The 20,086-nt window shown below is 33.6% G+C and overlaps 2 protein-coding genes across 2 annotated transcripts; one reads left to right on the top strand and one right to left on the bottom strand.

The window, feature by feature from the left end:
• Positions 1-1,907: 1,907 nt before the first annotated feature.
• Positions 1,908-3,114, top strand: LOC103847718 (aldehyde dehydrogenase family 3 member H1). Its single transcript, XM_033282859.1, has 4 exons — positions 1,908-2,033; positions 2,105-2,209; positions 2,281-2,453; positions 2,528-3,114. The coding sequence occupies exons 1-4, from the start codon at positions 1,908-1,910 to the stop codon at positions 2,718-2,720; spliced, it is 597 nt and encodes a 198-aa protein (XP_033138750.1). The 3' UTR covers positions 2,721-3,114.
• Positions 3,115-3,979: 865 nt separating this feature from the next.
• Positions 3,980-6,281, bottom strand: LOC103847717 (protein psi1). Its single transcript, XM_009124802.3, has 3 exons — positions 5,146-6,281; positions 4,659-5,050; positions 3,980-4,580 (listed from the first exon to the last, which is right to left on the bottom strand). The coding sequence occupies exons 1-3, from the start codon at positions 5,350-5,352 to the stop codon at positions 4,130-4,132; spliced, it is 1,050 nt and encodes a 349-aa protein (XP_009123050.1). The 5' UTR covers positions 5,353-6,281; the 3' UTR covers positions 3,980-4,129.
• Positions 6,282-20,086: the final 13,805 nt, after the last annotated feature.

The following is a 20,086-nucleotide window of genomic DNA, read 5'->3' on the forward strand; positions in this document are numbered from 1 at the left end:
GACCTTTTAGCTTTGGCAAGTAGCTTCCCATCTTTGTCTTTGAGCGTAAGATAGTCATCTCTCATTCTAACATCACAACCAGCTTCTGTAGCCTGCCCAAGGCTGATGACATTTGACTTTAAGTCTGGTATATAGTAAACATCAGCTAGAATTTTCTTCGATCCATCTCTGCTACAGAACAAGATCGAGCCTTTTCCCTTTATGTCGATACACGAGTCATCTCCAAACCGTACCCTTCCTGTGATTGACTCGTTTAGGGTCTTGAAAAAGCTTCGACTCCCAATCATGTGATTACTTGCGCCATTATCTAAGTACCAAACGTTTTCATTGTTTTTCTCAAAATTTCGGGGTCTGACATTCTTCTCATTTAATTACACAACCTCATGCATCATGAGCTCTTCTGCCTCTGTTGTGTTGGCCTCTTTCTCCTTAGCCTCTATGGTCTCTTGTAGCTTAAGTAAACGATCTGGACAGGTGGATGCGTAATGACCATTTTTGTCGCAGCGGAAACAAGTGATTTTTGACAGATCAATTTCACTATAGTATCGATCATTGTAACGTCCTCTCCCTCTGCCTCTGTTATAATAGCTTCCTCCATGTCCCCTACCACGAAAGTTTCCATTGGAGTCGTGATTTGAAGAGGCAGATTGAGAATCCGAGTTTGCATACATAAGCTTCTGAGTATCTTTTGTTTCTTCTTCTTCATCCAAAGTAACACGTTCTTCATATGCCTTCAGACGTCCAATAATATCCTCGAAGGTCGTAGTCTTTAGATCAAGAACTTGCTCCAACGAGGCCACAATATGTATATATTTTCTTCGAGGGAGACTTGAGAGAAACTTCTTGACCAACTTTTTTTCTTCAATGGTTTCCCCTAGAGCGGCTGACTTCGAAGAAATTGCAATCGCGACATTGTTCTTCTCTCCATCAGTGGATTCTTCTTCGACAACCTCCCATACTTTATGCACCTTAAGTATGATCTTTATCCTTATTGCCCACACAGTATAGTTGGTTGAGTTTAGCATAGGACAGCTGATTGAAGATGATTTCGCCTCCTTGGCTTTTAACGAATACGGTATTATATCTCCCATTGTTTCCTTGCCTTGCTTCAAACGGATCGAATCCTAGAAGCTCTGATACCACGTGTAGAATCTGAACGTATAGAACTCAAACAATCTTAATAAGAATTTGCTCTCTTATTAATCTCTCAATGCTTTAGAAAATCACTCAAAACTAAAGCTCTCACACAATCACCAAAACTCATAAGTTATGCAACATACTTGCATCTCCTTATATATAACTCAAAGTTTACTAAACTCATTAGGTTTAACATATTTGAATATTTCCTAATCTTTTAAACCATAACTCGGTAGGATTAGGTCTCTAACTTGTAACTCAAGTTTCCTTTTCTTTCAAACTTATTCCAACACTAACAACGTTTCCTGCATCAGCCAAAATTGTGTCAGAACCTCTCGGACTGGTCCTTGTAATCTCGGCTTGAAATTATCCTTTTAGTATGTTTAAGCAACCCCTGACTGATTTAAGTTTTCCCTATAGCTTTGTATGCCTTCAAACGACATTTGACTACTTCTTGTTTCTTGCAAGTGTTGTCTATTGATGCTGTTATTGGTGCGATTTCTGCTGGGAATACTGTTGTATTAAAGGCATCAGAACTGGCTCCAGCTTCTTCTTCTCTGCTCGCAAAGTTACTGGAACAGTATCTAGACCCTTGTGCAGTGAGAGTTGTAGAAGGGGCTGTTACTGAAACAACTCTGCTGCTTGAGCAGAAGTGGAACAAAATATTCTACACATGTTCATATTAACAAACACATTTCTAGGAATGTATTCAAAACACTAAAGGTTCCACTCTTGCTTGGTTAGGTAGTTCGAGAATTGGGCGTATAATAATGAAGGCAGCTGTGAAGCATCTCACCCCGGTTTCTCTGGAGCTTGGGGGAAAATCTCTTATTGTCATAGACTCAGATACCAATTTGGATGTCAAGAAATACTCTCCTTTTCCTAGTGGCATTACAGTGCGCAATTAGTTTTATTTGTTTCGAGGATGTAACTTCCCAAATACATATTGTTCTTTTTATCTATAAAGATTACTGTCAGGCGTATAATATCAGGCAAATGGGGCTGCAACAATGGACAGGTGTGCATTTCTCCAGACTATATCCTGACGACAAAAGAATATGCTCCAAAAGTGGTAAGCTTAAGAACTTAAGATACATCCTTGATGCACCTCTGTGTTTAGACTCTCTCTTTTCTCTTCTCAAGATTGATGCCCTGAAGCAAGAATTGGAGGCATTTTATGGGAACAAATCTAGGGAGTCCAAAGATATGTCACGTATTGTAAATTTGAATCAGTTTGATCGCCTGTCTAAGATGTTAGAGGAGAAGGAAGTTTCTGATAAAATCATCTATGGAGGTCAAAAGAACAGAGATAACCTGTGAGTTCCTCTCTCTTATTCTCATCATTCAGATCATCTCTCCCTTATGCTAATCTTTTTGTCTCATCAATCAGGAATATTTCTCCAACAATCTTGCTTGACGTGCCATTAGATTCTTTGATCATGAGTGAAGAAATATTTGGCCCTCTCCTGCCAATCCTCATGGTAGGAACCACTTGCCATTCAATACAGACTGATTCATCAATTTGGATTTCATGTGTGACATATGAAGATGTATGGTCAAGACGGAGCTTTAGTAGTTCATAAAGTGCGACATGAACTACGACATCAGACGAGGATACAAGGACTGCACGAGTCGGTGAAAGAGCATTAAAGGAAGATTTACTAAGAAGTCAGTAAAAAGGAAGTATTGAAGAAGAAACAATCCATCTTAGAGATTAGGAAGGATGGCTTAATATGGAAAGTTTCCATTGGGTAGATCATTAGGTCTAGGGTTTTCCTCTAAAAGTATAAAGAGGTGTCTTGGCACTGTGTTGCCGGTTTAACACACAAAGAGAGCTTTTAGCAATAGTAAGATTTGCAAGTCTGAATAAAGAGAAGCAAAGCGTCTAGGGGCTAAGAGCTTGAGAGGTTCATAGACTGCTACAAGTTTGTGAATGAGTGAGACTAGTCAACAAGTCAATGTTTATCTTAAGTTTGCTTGAAAAATTGCTTTTAAAAAAAACTTGTATGAGCTTTTAAAAAGATTATTCTAATCGTATTTTTTGGAAAGAATTATCTATGTGTTACTGTGTGTTCTAGTTGGTGTAACTCATTACATTAACAACATACCTTGGCAGATTATGCTTTGAAAGGCATATCTAATGATCACATTTATTCTGCTCAGCTCAACAACCTGGAAGAGTGTTTTCACGTGATTCATTCTCGACCCAAGCCACTTGCTGCGTATTTGTTTACCAAAAAACCACAGCCTGAAAGAGAGTTTTACCAAGACAGTTTCTGCTGGAAGCATAGTAGTCAACGACACAGCTGTTCATGTAAGATACACTAGTCATATATATATATATATATATATATATATATATATATCTCACTTATAAGCAGTTTTATCATTACTATTTAAAGCTTTATCATCATCTGAATATATTTGATATGTCCAGTTTACACTTCCCACATTGCCATTCGGAGGAGTCGGTGAAAGTGGAATTGGTTCTTACTCATTTGATGCATTCAGTCACAAGAAATCTGTTCTCTTCAAAAGCTTTTTAGGTGATTCAGCCATCAGGTATCCACCATACTCTAGAAAAATGCTTAGACTGTTAAAGGCACTTGTCAATAGCAATCTAGTGGACACATTCAAAGTCCTTTTAGGTTTATCTTAAAAGGATGACGACAATGAGTTATATAGATATATGTATTTGGTTGTTAAAGATATATGTATGTTGATGAATAAACCATTTGAGATATATACTCTAGAGGAAAGCTTACTTTCTTCGTACCCGAACTTAGGTTGTTAAAGATATATATATATATGTATGCTGATGAATAAGAGATTTGAGAATTGATTATGGAAATCCGGTTTTTCTTCATTTCAACTTTGTTTTTACAAAAGAAAATAAATGAAGGGTCTTTGGATTCTTAATCTATAATTAACCATGTCCTAAAAGGTCCCTTAGAAAAGAAAGAAAAAATAAATAAGATAGAAAGAAACAGGATCAAGAATCATTCTGAAGAATGCTCTGAATCTCTGCTCTTTGAGCATCTGTAAGCTGTTCCGGGAACTTAGCCCGAAACAGAACTCTCAAATCTCCTCTCGTCTTCCCCTTATCTTTTGGTTTTGGCATCCCTTTGCCATGAATGACTGTAACATATCCGGGGTGAATAACATCTTCAATCTTCAAACTCATGTTGTCGCCATCAGGTAAAGCGACACAGAGTTCAAACCCCGTCAAAGCTTCGAGAAGAGAGACTTCCACCACCATTTCTAGGTCGTCACCTTTTCTTTTAAACACCTCGTGCTCTTCCTCGACTATCACGAATGTCAAATCCGCCGGTACACAACTCCCCATTGCTTCGTTTCCTTTTCCTTCGAATGTCACTTTGGTTCCTCCTTTCCATCCTGGTTTCACCTTTATTTCCACCGTCTCTTCCTCCTCGCTCAGTTGCCTTCACAACAAAATTAAAGCTTAGTTACTCTTCTTGTTCCAGACGTTGAGTTTTTGGTAAAAAAAAAGAGAAACAAACCCTGAGGTTGTAGTCAAATCTCTCTTGATCTTGATCTTCTTAGTGCATCCGTTGCATAGCTCCTCGAGCGTGCAGCTTAGTGTCTTCTCTGTTGGTTGAGGTTTAGCCACTTTTTCGGATGAGGTCGAGTACAATATTGGGTTTGCAAAGCTCCTAGGCGATGTGGTCGTGGATCTCCTAAGTGAAGACATAAAACCAGCTGAATCCGTTCTGTTGCTGCTGCTTTTGCTCATCCCTATACATGATGAACTCTTCCTGACCGCGGCTGTGGCCGTGTTGTGGCTATAACTTCTTGATAAAGATAATGGCTTCTTGTGTCCCACGCTGTCGAGTCTATTATAGCTAGGAACCTTGCAAAGACTCGCACCTTCCACCTTAGTAGCCTTGGCTTCCTGAGAAAATATTTACCATATGTTAATAATAGTAATTTCCTCGAACCATTGAACTCCATAAACTTCGAACAAGTTTTGTCTTGTAATATCATTACCTGGAAATTGAAGGCGTTTGGCTGGTTAGTGACGTTGGATTTGTGATCTTCGTGGCGTTTGGATTCGGTGTGGAGCTTTCGTTCGTGTTTATGATTAGGCTTCTCACGAGGCAAAACGCTTGAGATTGATCGGCAAATTTTGAAGATATCACGAAGGAGGAAGCTTCGTTTCTTGGTCGAAGGCTGACCGACCCCTTGTGTTGCCATTCACAGCGAAAGAGAGGAGAGAGAAATAGACGTTTTGTTTTATTTGTTGGCGATAGACAGTGTGTAAATATTCTTTGTGTAACTGTCTTTTTCCAGAATTTCCTTTCTAAAACAAAAAAAAATTATTTTGACTTCGACGGAAACAGGTACGAAAAACAGAGATAAGAAACGCGTATCTGATTAGCTAAATTACTAATAATTAACTAAATTACTATAGAAACGCGTATCTGATTAGAAGATGATTCGTTCTTTCTTTTTCATTATGACTCGTTGATGTCGTTATAATTATCCTAATACCGACTATCCAAGATATAACAACAAGTTAACTTTTAATAAACGTACTAGCCTTTACACGGTTTTCACTTCAGTTTGATTCTTTGGGTGATTTAGATATAAGAATTATTTGGTTATTTATGAAATTCAGTTCGGTTCTAATTCATTATTTTGGTTTTTGATTCGGTTCTGATAATAATGTTAAGAACTAGCTAATATCTCGTAAAATTTCAGTTCCAATTTAGTTCTAACTCAGTTTAAGTTTTTTCGGTTAATTTTGAATAGTTTAAATAAAAACAATCAGTTTTTTTTCCAGTTTTTAGATTAAATTTTAATTATGATAAGTTTAAATATTTTGAATAAAAACCATTTGAGTTATTTGGTTATTTCAGGTAGTTCAAATAATTTTAAATAATTTGGATAAAAATATTAGTGTATTTGGGGGGGGGTGTGGTTTGGGTGTTTCAGTTTATAAGTAGTACTAGGTTAAGATCCGTGCCTTGCGCGGAATAAATATTATATATAAAATATAGTTTATGTATTAAATATATTTACATATTATGAAATAATAAATATATATTAAATAATTAAAAGTCAGTAACTATTAAATATATAATTAAATTGGTGCGAACATATAAATCAATTTTATTAATCCAAAAAATATTTTTTCTTATATTTGATAGGATATGTAATTAAATTTAAATGATACTAACATACATATTAAATGATGATTTCTACTCATATAGTTTTGATAGGATATGAATATTTGATAGGATATGTAATCAATTTTATTAGTATATGTTTAATATTAATGTCTATTAAATGTTGATTTCTACTCATATAGTTTTTTTTGACCATTTGTATCTTTCATAGAAAAAAAATTAAATTACTGATAACAAAATTTTCATTGTGGGATTAAAAGTTTTAGTAACTTATAATTTTTTTAAAAATAATTCTTCAATGTTCGTTCAAAACTTTTATCAAAAAAAATTGTTCAAAGTAAATTTTGAAACTAAAATATTTATGTATTTTATATGGTTTATTGCTTAATTTAAAATAATATATATATATATATATATATATATATATATATTAATTTTAATAATTAATTAAATTAGAATTTTTATTTATATAATTTTGTAATCATTTGTATTTTGACATGAATAATGTTTTAAACCATGGATCACAAAATTTGAATGTGAGACTTTTAACCGTTTTAGTAATTTATAACATATACAGAAAAATCTAAATTTTATTATATGGTTATTGTGGTTGTTTAATTTATTTAATAGTTTAATATTAAACAAATATGATATAAGATACACTAAACTTTATCAAATCTTTATTATTCAAAATCATTAATTGTCATATATATTTTAGCCACATTAGGCAATTCCGTAAATTTTATATATAAAAATAATAAAATACATTAATGACGAATTTATTGTTAGTTTAAAATATAGCTTATTATATAAATATGGACCGACATATTTCTCTAATGATTCTAAGAATCATCCTAGTGATGCGTGGCTACAAAAAGAAGTGATAATGCTTCTCAAATAATATATAGAGGATTTTAAAAATATTAATTATTAATATTTTTAGATATATATACTGTATTTTAGATATTCTGGTATTCATTTAATTTTCAATCAGTTTTGTTCTTTGTTTTGTTTTAGAAATATAGAAACTGCTCGGTTCGGTTATTTGTGAACTTAAATTCAGTTTCAGATATGTGTTTTCAGTTTTGTTTTGGTCCAGTTTTTGGTTTTCGGTTATGTCCAGGATATCATTCATATAAATAAACTCCTTCTTTCACATGTAAAACTACTAGAATCAAAAATCAATCAACTTGTATATATATTTAAACAGATAAAAAATGAGCCATTAAAATGAATAAACCAAATTTTAAAATTGGAATTGAATAATTGGATAATAAAGATGTGTGATTAGCTTAACAGTTTTGTAGGGAAATAAATAGTCTTAAATACCCCAAAACAAATTTTCTTCCCAAATTTTTCTTCAGGGGTCAAAATAACTAAAATAGGTTTTATTAAAGAGGTAAATGATGATTAAAATATTTCTATAAAAATATAAAAAATAAAGAAATATTTTTATAAAATCAAAAAATTATTTAAAAAAAAAATTTCTTGAAAAGATCTTAAAAAAATTTAGTAAGACCTTAACTATGTATTATATCTTCTTGAATTTGAGTTTAGGAAGAGATTCATGAATAAGTATAATATATTCACAAAATTTAGGAAGATATTGATAAATATGTATAAGAACTTCGTAAAATTTAGATTTTCATAAATGTGAATTTTTTTATAACAACTCATAAATGTGTATTAAAAATACATTCTTAAATGTTTTTCATGAAGAGCTTCATGGATATATATTTATGAAAACCTTACTGAATTTTAATTATATGTATATTTAATAAGATATTTTTAAATATAGATAACATCTTCCTAAAGTTTTGTGGAAGGATTCATGAACTTTATATCTAAATTTCATAAATATATTATGCATATTTTTAAAAAAATTGTTAATTTTCGAAAGATGTGATATATTGAGTAATATTTTCTTCAAAATATGAAAATACATCAAATTGGGGAAGATCTCATACACATTTGTGAAGAACATTATAAATATACATACAAGTTAGATTATCGAAATATGTTTATACATTTATGAAGGTATTCCTGAATTCGAAAAAACGTTTTACAAATTTAGGAAGAAAATAAAAGTTCAAAAACATTTTTCAAAACTTTTTTGAAGAAATTTTTTTTCCAAATAACTTTTGCGATAACTTGAAAAATTTGATTTTGAAATTTCCTTTTTAGGAATTTCGTCTTGAAAAAAAAACTTTGAACAACATATATTTTCAATTTTCTTATTTCTAATTTTTAATATTTATTTATTCTTAAGTATTTATTAAATAGTTAATCAAAATAACAAATAATGATAGAGTTGTCAATAACCACTTTAATGAAACCTATTTTGGTCACTTTGAACTTTAAAGGCTATTTAGGGGACAAAAAATAAAATGAACTATTTAGTAGATTTGCTTGATCAGGAAATGTGCTTGACGAACCTAGATGGACATAAAATAGTTTTGAAAATTTTGGTTGGACATGAAATGGGCTGGGCGATCCGGTATGATTTAGAAATGGATTGGTCAAACCGACATGAGCGAGAAATGAGTTGGAAATGGAAGATAAAGAATCAGAGATGTTTTCAACAAAATGAGTGTAAGGAGCAGTTTGGCCGAACCAGAAAAAGATGGACCGAGCCCAAGAAGGATCTGGTAGAGAAAAGGCCTTTTCGGCCATGTCTATTTATTAACCTTACATGTATTTAGGATTTTGGGAATGTGTACAAGAAATAGAAATAGTTTTGGTGTTAATAAACCAACTAGGAATAGGAATAAGGTTTTCTAAACAGAGCAAAATTAGGATTTTGTTCTCACAAGCTAAGATTGTTTAGGATTAGGGTTTTCTACCTTAGGATTTTGTTTCGGTCTTTCCTATTTATGTAATCCAGTATCTTACATTTAAATATAACATTCATTCAATAAAATTAAGATTTGACACAACAAATTCTCTCTTAGGAGACTTTCTTATCATGGTTCTCTGTGAACACCAACCGTCACACTAAGGAGAGTGATATGTTATGAATTATCTTAGACATTGAGAAATGGTGATGATGTGTCTCAAGAGTAGCAACACATCTTTAGGGCATCTGTGGCTCTAAGACAAAGTTCATACACCATCCAAGAGCCGCAAAGATCAAGTATCTACCCATCTTACCTTCAAGTGTGATTGGGACGAGTTATTCCTATCCAAATCCTTAGCAAATGGTTTGAGAGCCACTTGAAGGTTTAGGGATTGTAGCTAATAAAGTATACTTGACATTTTAATTGAAATTTCAAGGGACTGCAGTACTTTGTGTTTGAACCATGAGTAAAGGCTTATGAGTGTAAAAGGTAGCAACATTGAAGCTAAGCTTACACGGGTCACTAATTCTTGCAGAAAAAGATTTGAGGTCAAATAATTTTCAAGGATGAGGGGATATTGTAACTAAAATCAGCAACCAAGGAAAGAAATAAGAAAGAAAGTCGGAGTTACATGCATCAGCCAAAGATTTGCAAGAGTTTGGAATGGTCAAAAACGATCCAAAACTCAAAGAGGAGTATGAAAGTTGTTTTTACTACACCACCTGATCGAAAGAAGTATAAGCTAAGAGTATATGCCCACATGTACATGAGCAGGGCTTCTGTTGACTCCAACTAGACAGAAGCAATATGAATCAAGCTCAACAAAGAAGAAGAACCGCATAACTTAGGAATCATTTGCATTGAGAAAAGATCCATGAAGTTGTTGAGGCGTGAGGAGGGGTTGTAATACTCTGTGTTTAAGATTGGAGGGACTCCTTATGCGATGAGGTCTGAAATAGTGCATTGGGAGCAGGATATGCATGATTTTGATCATACAAATGGTTTAGATTTGAGGATAGATCTTTTTAAAATAGGAGGGGTTTGGTACAACCTAGATTAGCATCAACTTGAAAGATTTGAAGATTGTGGAAGAACCATGTACACAATGGACCAAAGAAAGACGTAATGGACTGAAATGGTATCAAGAAAATTCTAAGGGCGGAAAGGGGATCTAATAAGTTTGATCCATGAAGTTTTGGACCGAGAAAAGACTATGGGCCTTGATCCGGATTTCATCAAACATGGATTGACTATGGACCAGTATGGGTGAATAGTGAGAAACTTGCTTTGTAACACCCCAAATCCGGTCTAAGTCAAAGTTGCCTTGATTAGCCGTGCAACAATCAAACAAGAACATGCACGGCCAACCACTTGAACCCAATTACCAAACCGAAGATGCTACAATTCGTACAAAGACATTTAATTCAAGGTTCCAAAGATGAAGCTTGAAGCCCTAGTTCAAACATCCAAGCACACATTTCCTATCAAACATAACTCACAATGATGGTTTTTCAAGTGACCATAAAAACAATTTCCACATGCACAAATCCACAATGCATTGTCATAATATTATTAATATCAAATGATAATACTCATGCATATCATAATTATTCAACATTTATCATCCTTGACCAAATGATTGACCAACAAGCAATCATCCATATCAATCACAACAATCAATATCATTCAAGATCATTAGTATAAATCACGACTACCATTATCTCTTATAACCATGACAACTACATCTAATTATGGTACTACTAGGGTCGGCCCGCCCTACGGGCGGGATATTAGTTAATTTGATATTCACTAAATGCTCGAGTTGAAATTTATTTTAAGATTCAAGAATTTGGTTATCTGTTATGTCTTACTTATTAGTATGCGGTGGTATAGTTGTTTTTCGATTATTCTTGCTTTGGTATTGTATCAAATTAACTAATTGTCTAACTCATAATTATAGATGTACAAATGTGGATTTGTGATAAAGTTTGATGACAATACTGTTTTTTTTTAATTCTTATTCATAGTGGAGTGTGCATGTGTCAGAAAGAGGCCTATAACAACTTTTATTTTTTTGTGTATGGATTTTAAATATATATTATTTTGTATAATGCATACTTGTTCTACAACATTTGCTTGTAGACTAAAAAAATTGTTTTCTATATTTTTAAAAGAGAAAATATTTAGTCTAGAATATAACATGTACATATGTATTGACTATATATAGAAGTTGAGTGTTATTTTAAAATGACATATGTATAGAGATTTTTCAACCATTACTTCACTGGCACAAAACATTTATAACTGTAAATCCTTCTTTTAAAAGCAAAACTAATAAAAGCGTGTACAACAAATGTATTTTGATATATATTATATGCATCAAGTTATAAAGGTTGGAAACATTGCAAAACTGTTTGGAGCAAAGTTTTTAACTTCACGATCTTCATCTTGACGTCAGTTCAGTGTCGGCCTTGGCCACAAGCAGAAGAAGCATGAGCTTCCAGCTGACACGATAATAAGTATTTTCGCGGCCACATATTTATAAAAAGTGACTTTAGCCTAGTGGTTCTAAGAGAAATTACTAGTGCTAGAGGTGCTGGGTTCAATTACCCTTAACTGCATTTATTTATTTTGGCCCTAAATATAAAATGGGACACGTGTCACTCCCAGAACGCACGAATTGATGACGTGGCTTCACGGGAGAGAGGCGAACATTTCTTTATATATATAGATTATCTAGGTTCACATAAAAATACTAAAGCAAGTTCGTTCACTTAACTAACCACCTAGTCATGCTACCATTAATATAATATTAAATTATAACATACCAAGCATGAAGAATAACTAAACCACAAACATGACTATCTATCAACATCACAATATATCATACATGCTCTGTAGTAAAACAACAAGCATAACCTGATGCGCCCCGAATCAGCAGCAGAAACAAATCAAAAAGGTTTGGTTTATGGATTTGCGATTAAACGAGATAGGCTTGAAGTATATTGAAAATATGTTTATGAACATGTTTCAGCCCAAAGAAAGAAAGAAAAGCCCAACAAAAAAATCTAAAATGACGGTCGTATAATATATCAATCTGACGACAATTTAGAGACCGTCGACCATGTGGAAGCACGAGACCAGCCGAAGAGTTTTACTATGACAATCCTTCAATTTCGGTCAAGTCAAGGCATTTATGATTTTGGTCAAATAAAAGTCTTTGGTCAAGTCTTCCTTGTTTTTATAAGTTGCTAATTTCTATGTTTGACTAGTCTTTTGTATTCCAACATTTTGTATGCTTTGCCTATTATATAAAGGCCATTTGATCAGTGAAATAAAATAAGCTTTGATTATAATTTTTAGAATCTTGAGAGTGATTCTCACTTTTCTTTCAATGGTGTGGAATATACGTTGATCCTATCGATTTGTCTTGGTGCATCATATCCAAGGGATCAAACCGATTCGTCCTGGTGCGTCATATCCAGGGAATCATCCTCTTTTTCATCTAGGTGCGTCATATCCTAGGACATTGAGTTGGAAATATCAGCAGCCTTCCGCATCTGCTTTGCGACCCTTCGATCCACCATTTCTTCCTTTGTTGGACTTGTAAGTCATATCAGGCAACAATCGAAGTTCGGTAGTATCAAGAGACTCTCCGCCCTTCTTGTGTCACCATTCAATCCATCAGTTCTCATTCAAACCGTCTGAGTTCATATCCAAGTCCGGCTGAGGGATCCTTCAATTTAGAGCGTATCAAGTGGTATCAGTGCCACTCAACTGGTACTTGTCTGTTCATTTTCTCATCTTTCCATCTTCTACCTTTCATCTTCTTTTCTTTATATAAAAAGAAGTTCTACGGAAAGCCAAAAGATCATACCATCTGAAGCTAAAGAAAGACAGATTTGAGGGCAAATCTTTTTAAAGGAGGAGGGAATGATGCGCCCCGAATCACCAGCAGGTTTGGCTTATGGGTTTGCGATTAAACGAGATGGGCTTGAAGTATATAGAACATATGTTTATGAACATGTTTCAGCCCAAAGAAAGAAAGGCCCAACAAAAAATTATAAGTGATAATCGTATAATATATCAATCTGGTGGCAATTCAGAGTCCGTCGACCATGTTGAAGCACGAGACCAGCCGAAGAGTTTTACGACGACAATCCTTCAATTTTGGTCAAGTCGAGACATTTATGATTTTGGTCAAATAAAAGTCTTTGGTCAAGTCTTCCTTGTTTTTATAAGTTCCTAATTTCTATGTTTGTCTAGTCTTTTGTATTCTAACCTTTTGTATGATTTGTCTTTTATATAAAGGTCATTTGATCAATGAAATAAATAAGCTTTGATTATTATTTTTGAAACCTTGAGAGTGATTCTCACTTTTCTTTCAATGGTGTGTAATATCCATTGATCCTATCGATCCGTCTTGGTGTGTCATATCCAAAGGATCAAACCGATTCGTCCTGGCGCGTCATATCCAGGGAATCATCCTCTTTGTCGTCTAGGTGCATCATATCCTAGGACATTGAATTGGGATCAGCAGCCTTCCGCATCTGCTGTGCGACCCTTCGATCCACCATTTCTTCCTTTCTTGGACTTGTGCGTCATATCAAGCAACAATCAAAGTTCAGTAGTATCAAGAGACTCTCTGCCCCTCTTGTGTCAACATTCAATCCATCAGTTCTCATTCAAACCGTCTGAGTTCATATCCAAGTCCGGCTGAGTGATCCTTCAGTTTAGGACGTATCATAACCCCAACTCACCCTTGTGTTTTGGAGCGGAATAAAAGACACGTTACGGGTCATGTCGGATTTACGGGTCTCCTAGACAAAACCTAGGTTCTAGGATGGACCAAAAATAATTATAAAATATAACCTCGGATTTGTATTCCTAACATAAAAATAAGTCGGAAAGGAAATATAAACTTAATTGAACTTATCCGAAGTCTTTCCGACCTAAGATGCTCGGGAATTTTTCTCTGAGGCCTTCTATAGCAAGTCGGACATCTAACTATTATTTCTATTGGTTTCATGTGTGATCTCTGGTTTCATAATGAATATATCTCTCCTATTTATACTAAATGATAGGGTCGGCCTGAATCATCTCCTCAGCCGCCAACCCACCTTAGAGAGTGACAAATGTCGACACTCGGTTCCGTGTCACCAAAAGCAGCTGAAGCAAACAGCTTACATAGCTGGTGAAACATGACACAAGGTGGAAATGTATGAAATAAGATGAAGCACACAAGCACAAGCAGGTGAATCGGGTAGGAAAGAAGGTAAAGCATGACAAGTTGCTGAAGCAGGACAGTCGCCAACCAGCTCAACCTTGTCTAATTAACTGATAAACCAAAACGTCCAACTGAAATTTCTGATCAACTCAACCAGAATTCAGAAATAAAATACTTAACTTCCCCATCACATTGGCTCCTAGAAGTCTTATTATGATGTCACATTCATCATGAGCCAAGTCGAATGGTATTTACGTAATTAGTTCCAACATACGCTCCAAACGGCTTATCTTGGATTCACCACAAACCATCTCTCTTCCTTCTGCTCGAAACTCACTTCTCATGGTTACATTAGCTTCTTCAACTCTAATACATCCATTCAGATCCGGGATAAGAGATAGAGGAGAGCGGCCGTGAAAAGCAGAAGAATAACATTATAACCTAAGGGCAACAATCATCATGATCCGAAGGTCTCAAGGAGATCATCGAAGAGATTAACAATCGCCTTTCCTATCGCATCCGGCCGTCAAAACCTAGAAAAGTAACAAGAATTGGTTAAACATGCCATTTAATTATTTTAAGCAACTGTTTCTTTTGATTGTATATATCATCTAGAGATTCCAATTTCTTTTTCTTTTTTTTTTAAATTCAAGAAATAGGAAACGGTTATTTTATTAGTCAAACTCAAGGCGGCCTGGGTAACCATACCAGAATATAACAACCAACAAAACAAAGATTTGTAGACATTTTTGCTAATGAATCTGCAACTCCATTGTGCACACAAGGGACAAATACTATTGAGGATTTCCCGAGATTTCCTTTTAGCCTTGCAATTTTTGGATCTTGAATCATTTTGATTAGCTGCCGACCATCTGTTCCAAAAATCACACGTTGAATGTTTAATCATACTCTCCGTAGACCATAAGTGTCTCAACTTCAGAATGGAATGGAGATAAATATGCATTGGTTTTTAGACCGTTGAAGCTATGTTCTTCCATTCATCATTTTCCATACCCACCCACATTCACTGAAAGGTGTATCATGACGCCAAGATCCATCAACTAGACAAATATTTTTCAAGTTTGAGACTTGTGTCTTGTGTGTCCCTTCTGTGCATCAGATACAAGTAATGTCATATTTGCTTTATGCCAAGCGAGACATTCCCCTTCAGCATATGTAATAATTTCTTGTAGGTTTCTATCTATTCTTCTCAATAGCTTAACTTGGTGGTTTTCCCGTGCTCATGCACGGACATAAATATTTATAATTTATATAATTATAATATTTAATTATTATTTATTTGATAATTTATTTTTATTCTTTTCTGGTTATAAATTTTTTTCTTAATTCAATTATTTTTGGACATCAAAGCTTGTTTTTATTCATCTCAACTAAACCATAAACGTTTCATGATTTTAAATAGGTTAAAATTCGATTAACTTTATTTGTTGCATTTAATTAATTTAATTGGCTTATACTCATAATATATTATCGTAATATTATGCATAATTTGATGTATATTATTTTAGGAAACATAATAGGAAAGTGTTGTAAGTTTGGAGTTACATAATCAAACATAATCCTCATTTTTTTCTGCTTTAAGCTATTTGAACGTTTTTAGATATGCAGGTTTTTCAGATCTGGATTTGATATGCAGGTTTTTCAGATCTGGAAGACTTCTGGGACGACTTACCTGTTAGTCGTCTAAAATATAATGCACTAGACGACTTCTAGGAAGTCTTCCAGACGACTTCCATTTCAGTCGTCTGGACTTCCTGAAAGTCGTCTGGACTTCCTAGAAGTCGTCTGGACTTCCTTGAAGTCTTCTGACAAAGTCTTCTTCCATATTAAATGGAGTCCAAGCTTGTCTTTGTAGAGGAATGATCTACAATAGTTTTGTTTGTGGTTTGTTTTGTGAATTGCATGTCTACTCTTTTAGTTATGAATTTGTTGTAAAATCAGTAATAATGTTTTCCAAGATGTAATACATGTGCTAACAATGTGTTTACACATTTACAAATCAATGAAATAATAGACTTCAGTAGCTTTTTTCATATCTTTGGATCTCTCATATGCAATAATAAACTCCAATGGCCTTTTTTTCATCTTAATAAACAAGATTAATGTTGGTAGCTTTATATTGATACAACATTTTAAGAAGCATTTTAAGCATTCTTCAAACTCATAACAATAATCATCTGTTAAGTGTCTATAACAATAATACTTAAGAGATGGAAACAAACAATAGTAACTAGTCAAAGCATATCATATTTTTTTATAAGTTTGTGTTGAAAAACTTAGTCAAATTTAGTAAATCTAAGGGAGAGAACATATTTTGAAAATATGAGTTTTACATATATTGAAGTTACTTATCACTCTTAAAAATATAATTTATTCAAAAACTAGCATAGAAGACTTAAAAACTAGCGGAGAAGACTTCCACGGAAGTCTTCTCGGATCAGTTAGAAACTTTAATTAACGTGAATGTTAGTAACCTCATAAATATCACCAATTAAGTTATAAATTTCAATCAGTAGCCCAAATATTCATTAATAAACATGAATTAACAAGAAAATGTTAAAAAGTCTTTATAGTTTTAGAGAAAATGCAAGTTTATTAAACATTGACGCAGACGACATCCACAGAGGTCATCTAGTAGACTTCCAGAGAAGTCGTCCATTTAGGTCGACGCGGACTACTTCAATCTAAGTCTTCCAGATAACTAAAATATAAGTCGTCTGGTCAACACAAAGGTTATTTTTGCAATTGACTTTGAAATCTGTTATCTCGAACGACTGAAAAATAAGTCGTCTACTTTTGTTTGGTTAAAAAAAATTCCAAAAAAGCTAGACGACTTACATTTCAGTCGTCATAGGTTAGTTATGCATTTGACTGGATTATTTCAGAAGTTTGACTTTCCTGGACGACTTACATTTCAGTCGTCTGGTGAAAAATTCAAATATCAATAATTTATTAAAACTCAAAGACTTACAATTAAGTCGTCATACGTTAGTTTTACAATTGAAAAATAAAATTTTAATATTTAATTATATATAGACGACTTACAATTCAGTCGTCCGTCCGACAACTTACATGTAAGTCGTCTAGGATTTACGAGGTTTGACCAGAATCTTGAAATAATATCCTGGACGGCTTACATGTAAGTCATCGGGCGGACAACTAAATTGTAAGTTGTCTGGGTATAATTAAATATTGAAGTTTTTTTTTAATTTCAAAACTAACCTATGACGACTTAATTGTAAGTCGTCTAGTTTTAATAAAATATTGATATTTCAATTTTCACCAGACGACTGAAATGTAAGTCGTCAAGGAAAGTCAAACTTCTGAAATAATCCAGTCAAATGCAAAACTAACCTATGACGACTGAAATGTAAGTCGGGGGGGGGGTTTAACGCGGATTTGACGCGGTCACGTTTGTTCTATGTGGGGCCGGTTGATGATTTGACACTAGATTAAACAATGACCAATTCAGATAAGATGAATTGCATAAAAAATTGACCTACAACTCAAAGTCAAACACAAAACTAATCTCTTTTTTTTTAGAAATTAGTTTTGGCTTATTCACCCCACAAGTTCATATAATTCACGAAAATACCATCAATTTTTTTTTTCCGAAAATGACATTTTTACTCTCTCACACTCATCATCTTAAAGTAATTACAAGATTGTCATTGTCATCAATACCCTAACTACCATGAACAACCAATTTGAAGCTCTTAATGCTCCCAAAATCGATTTACCCTTCTTTTTCTCCATTCTTATGAACTAAACACAACATCTCTCTCACTTTCTCTCCACATTAAGCTTAAAAAAAACCAAAATTTTGATTCTACATTTTTTATTGTTCATAAAGTCAAAGAAGCTAACGATTCTGGCTGGGTCACTTTCGCTTGAGATTCAGTGTTCTTGGAGAAGCCTTATGTGTGCTAAGGAAGTTTTCCAGATCTGTTCATCCAGACGACTTACAGAAAGTCGTCTGGTCAACGCAGAGGTTATTTTTGCAATTGACTTTGAAATCTGTTTTCTGAGACGACATAAAGTTAAGTCATCTGATTTTGTTTTGTGAATTGCATGTCTACTCTTTTAGTTGTGAATTTGTTGTAAAATCAGTAATAATGTTTTCTAAGATGTACTACATGTGCTAACAATGTGTTTACACATTTACAAATCAATGAAATAATAGACTTCAGTAGCTTTTTCATATCTTTGGATCTCTCATATGCAATAATAAACTCCAATGGCCTTTTTTCATCTTAATAAACAAGATTAATGTTGGTAGCTTCATATTGATACAACATTTTAAGAAGCATTTTAAGCATTCTTCCGACTCATAACAATAATTATCATTAGTGTCTATAACAATAATACTTAAGAGATGGAAACAAACAATAGTAACTAGTCAAAGCATATCATATTTTTTTATAAGTTTGTGTTGAAAAACTTAGTCAAATTTAGTAAATCTAAGGGAGAGAACATATTTTGAAAATATGAGTTTTACATATCTTGAAGTTACTTATCACTCTTAAAAATACAAGTTATTCAAAAACTAGCATAGAAGACTTAAAAACTAGCGTAGAAGACTTCCACGGAAGTCTTCTCGGATCAGTTAGAAACTTTAATTAACGTGAATGTTAGTAACCTCATAAATATCACCAATTAAGTTATAAATTTCAATCAGTAGCCCAAATATTCATTAATAAACATGAATTAACAAGAAAATGTTAAAAAGTCTTTATAGTTTTAGAGAAAATCCAAGTTTATTAAACATTGACGCAGACGACATCCACAGAGGTCATCTAGTAGACTTCCAGAGAAGTCGTCCATTTAGGTCGACGCGGACTACTTCAATCTAAGTCTTCCAGATGACTAAAATATAAGTCGTCTGGTCAACGCAAAGGTTATTTTTGCAATTGCCTTTGAAATCTGTTATCTGGAACGACTGAAAAATAAGTCGTCTACTTTTGTTTGGTTAAAAAAAATTCCAAAAAGCTAGACAACTTACATTTCAGTCGTCATAGGTTAGTTTTGCATTTGAGTGGATTATTTCAGAAGCTTGACTTTCCTGGAAGACTTACATTTCAGTCGTCTGGTGAAAAATTCAAATATCAATAATTTATTAAAACTAGAAGACTTACAATTAAGTCGTCATACGTTAGTTTTACAATTGAAAAATAAAATTTTAATATTTAATTATATATAGACGACTTACAATTCAGTCGTCCGTCCGACAACTTACATGTAAGTCGTCTAGGATTTACGAGGTTTGACCAGAATCTTGAAATAATATCCTGGACGACTTACATGTAAGTCGTCGGGCGGACAACTGAATTGTAAGTTGTCTGGGTATAATTAAATATTGAAGTTTTTTTTCAATTGCAAAACTAACCTATGACGACTTAATTGTAAGTCGTCTAGTTTTAATAAGATATTGATATTTTAATTTTCACCAGACGACTGAAATGTAAGTCGTCAAGGAAAGTCAAACTTCTGAAATAATCCAGTCAAATGCAAAACTAACCTATGACGACTGAAATGTAAGTCGTCTAGGTTTTTTAGAGATTTTTTTGTAACCAAACAAAACCAGATGACTTAACTTTCTGTCGTCTCAGAAAACAAATTTCAAAGTCAATTGCAAAAATAACCTCTGCGTTGACCAGACGACTTTCTGTAAGTCGTCTGGATGAACAGATCTGGAAAACTTCCTTAGCACACAT

Source organism: Brassica rapa, chromosome A10 (genome assembly GCF_000309985.2).
Source record: "Brassica rapa cultivar Chiifu-401-42 chromosome A10, CAAS_Brap_v3.01, whole genome shotgun sequence".
NCBI classification, from domain to species: Eukaryota; Viridiplantae; Streptophyta; class Magnoliopsida; order Brassicales; family Brassicaceae; genus Brassica; species Brassica rapa.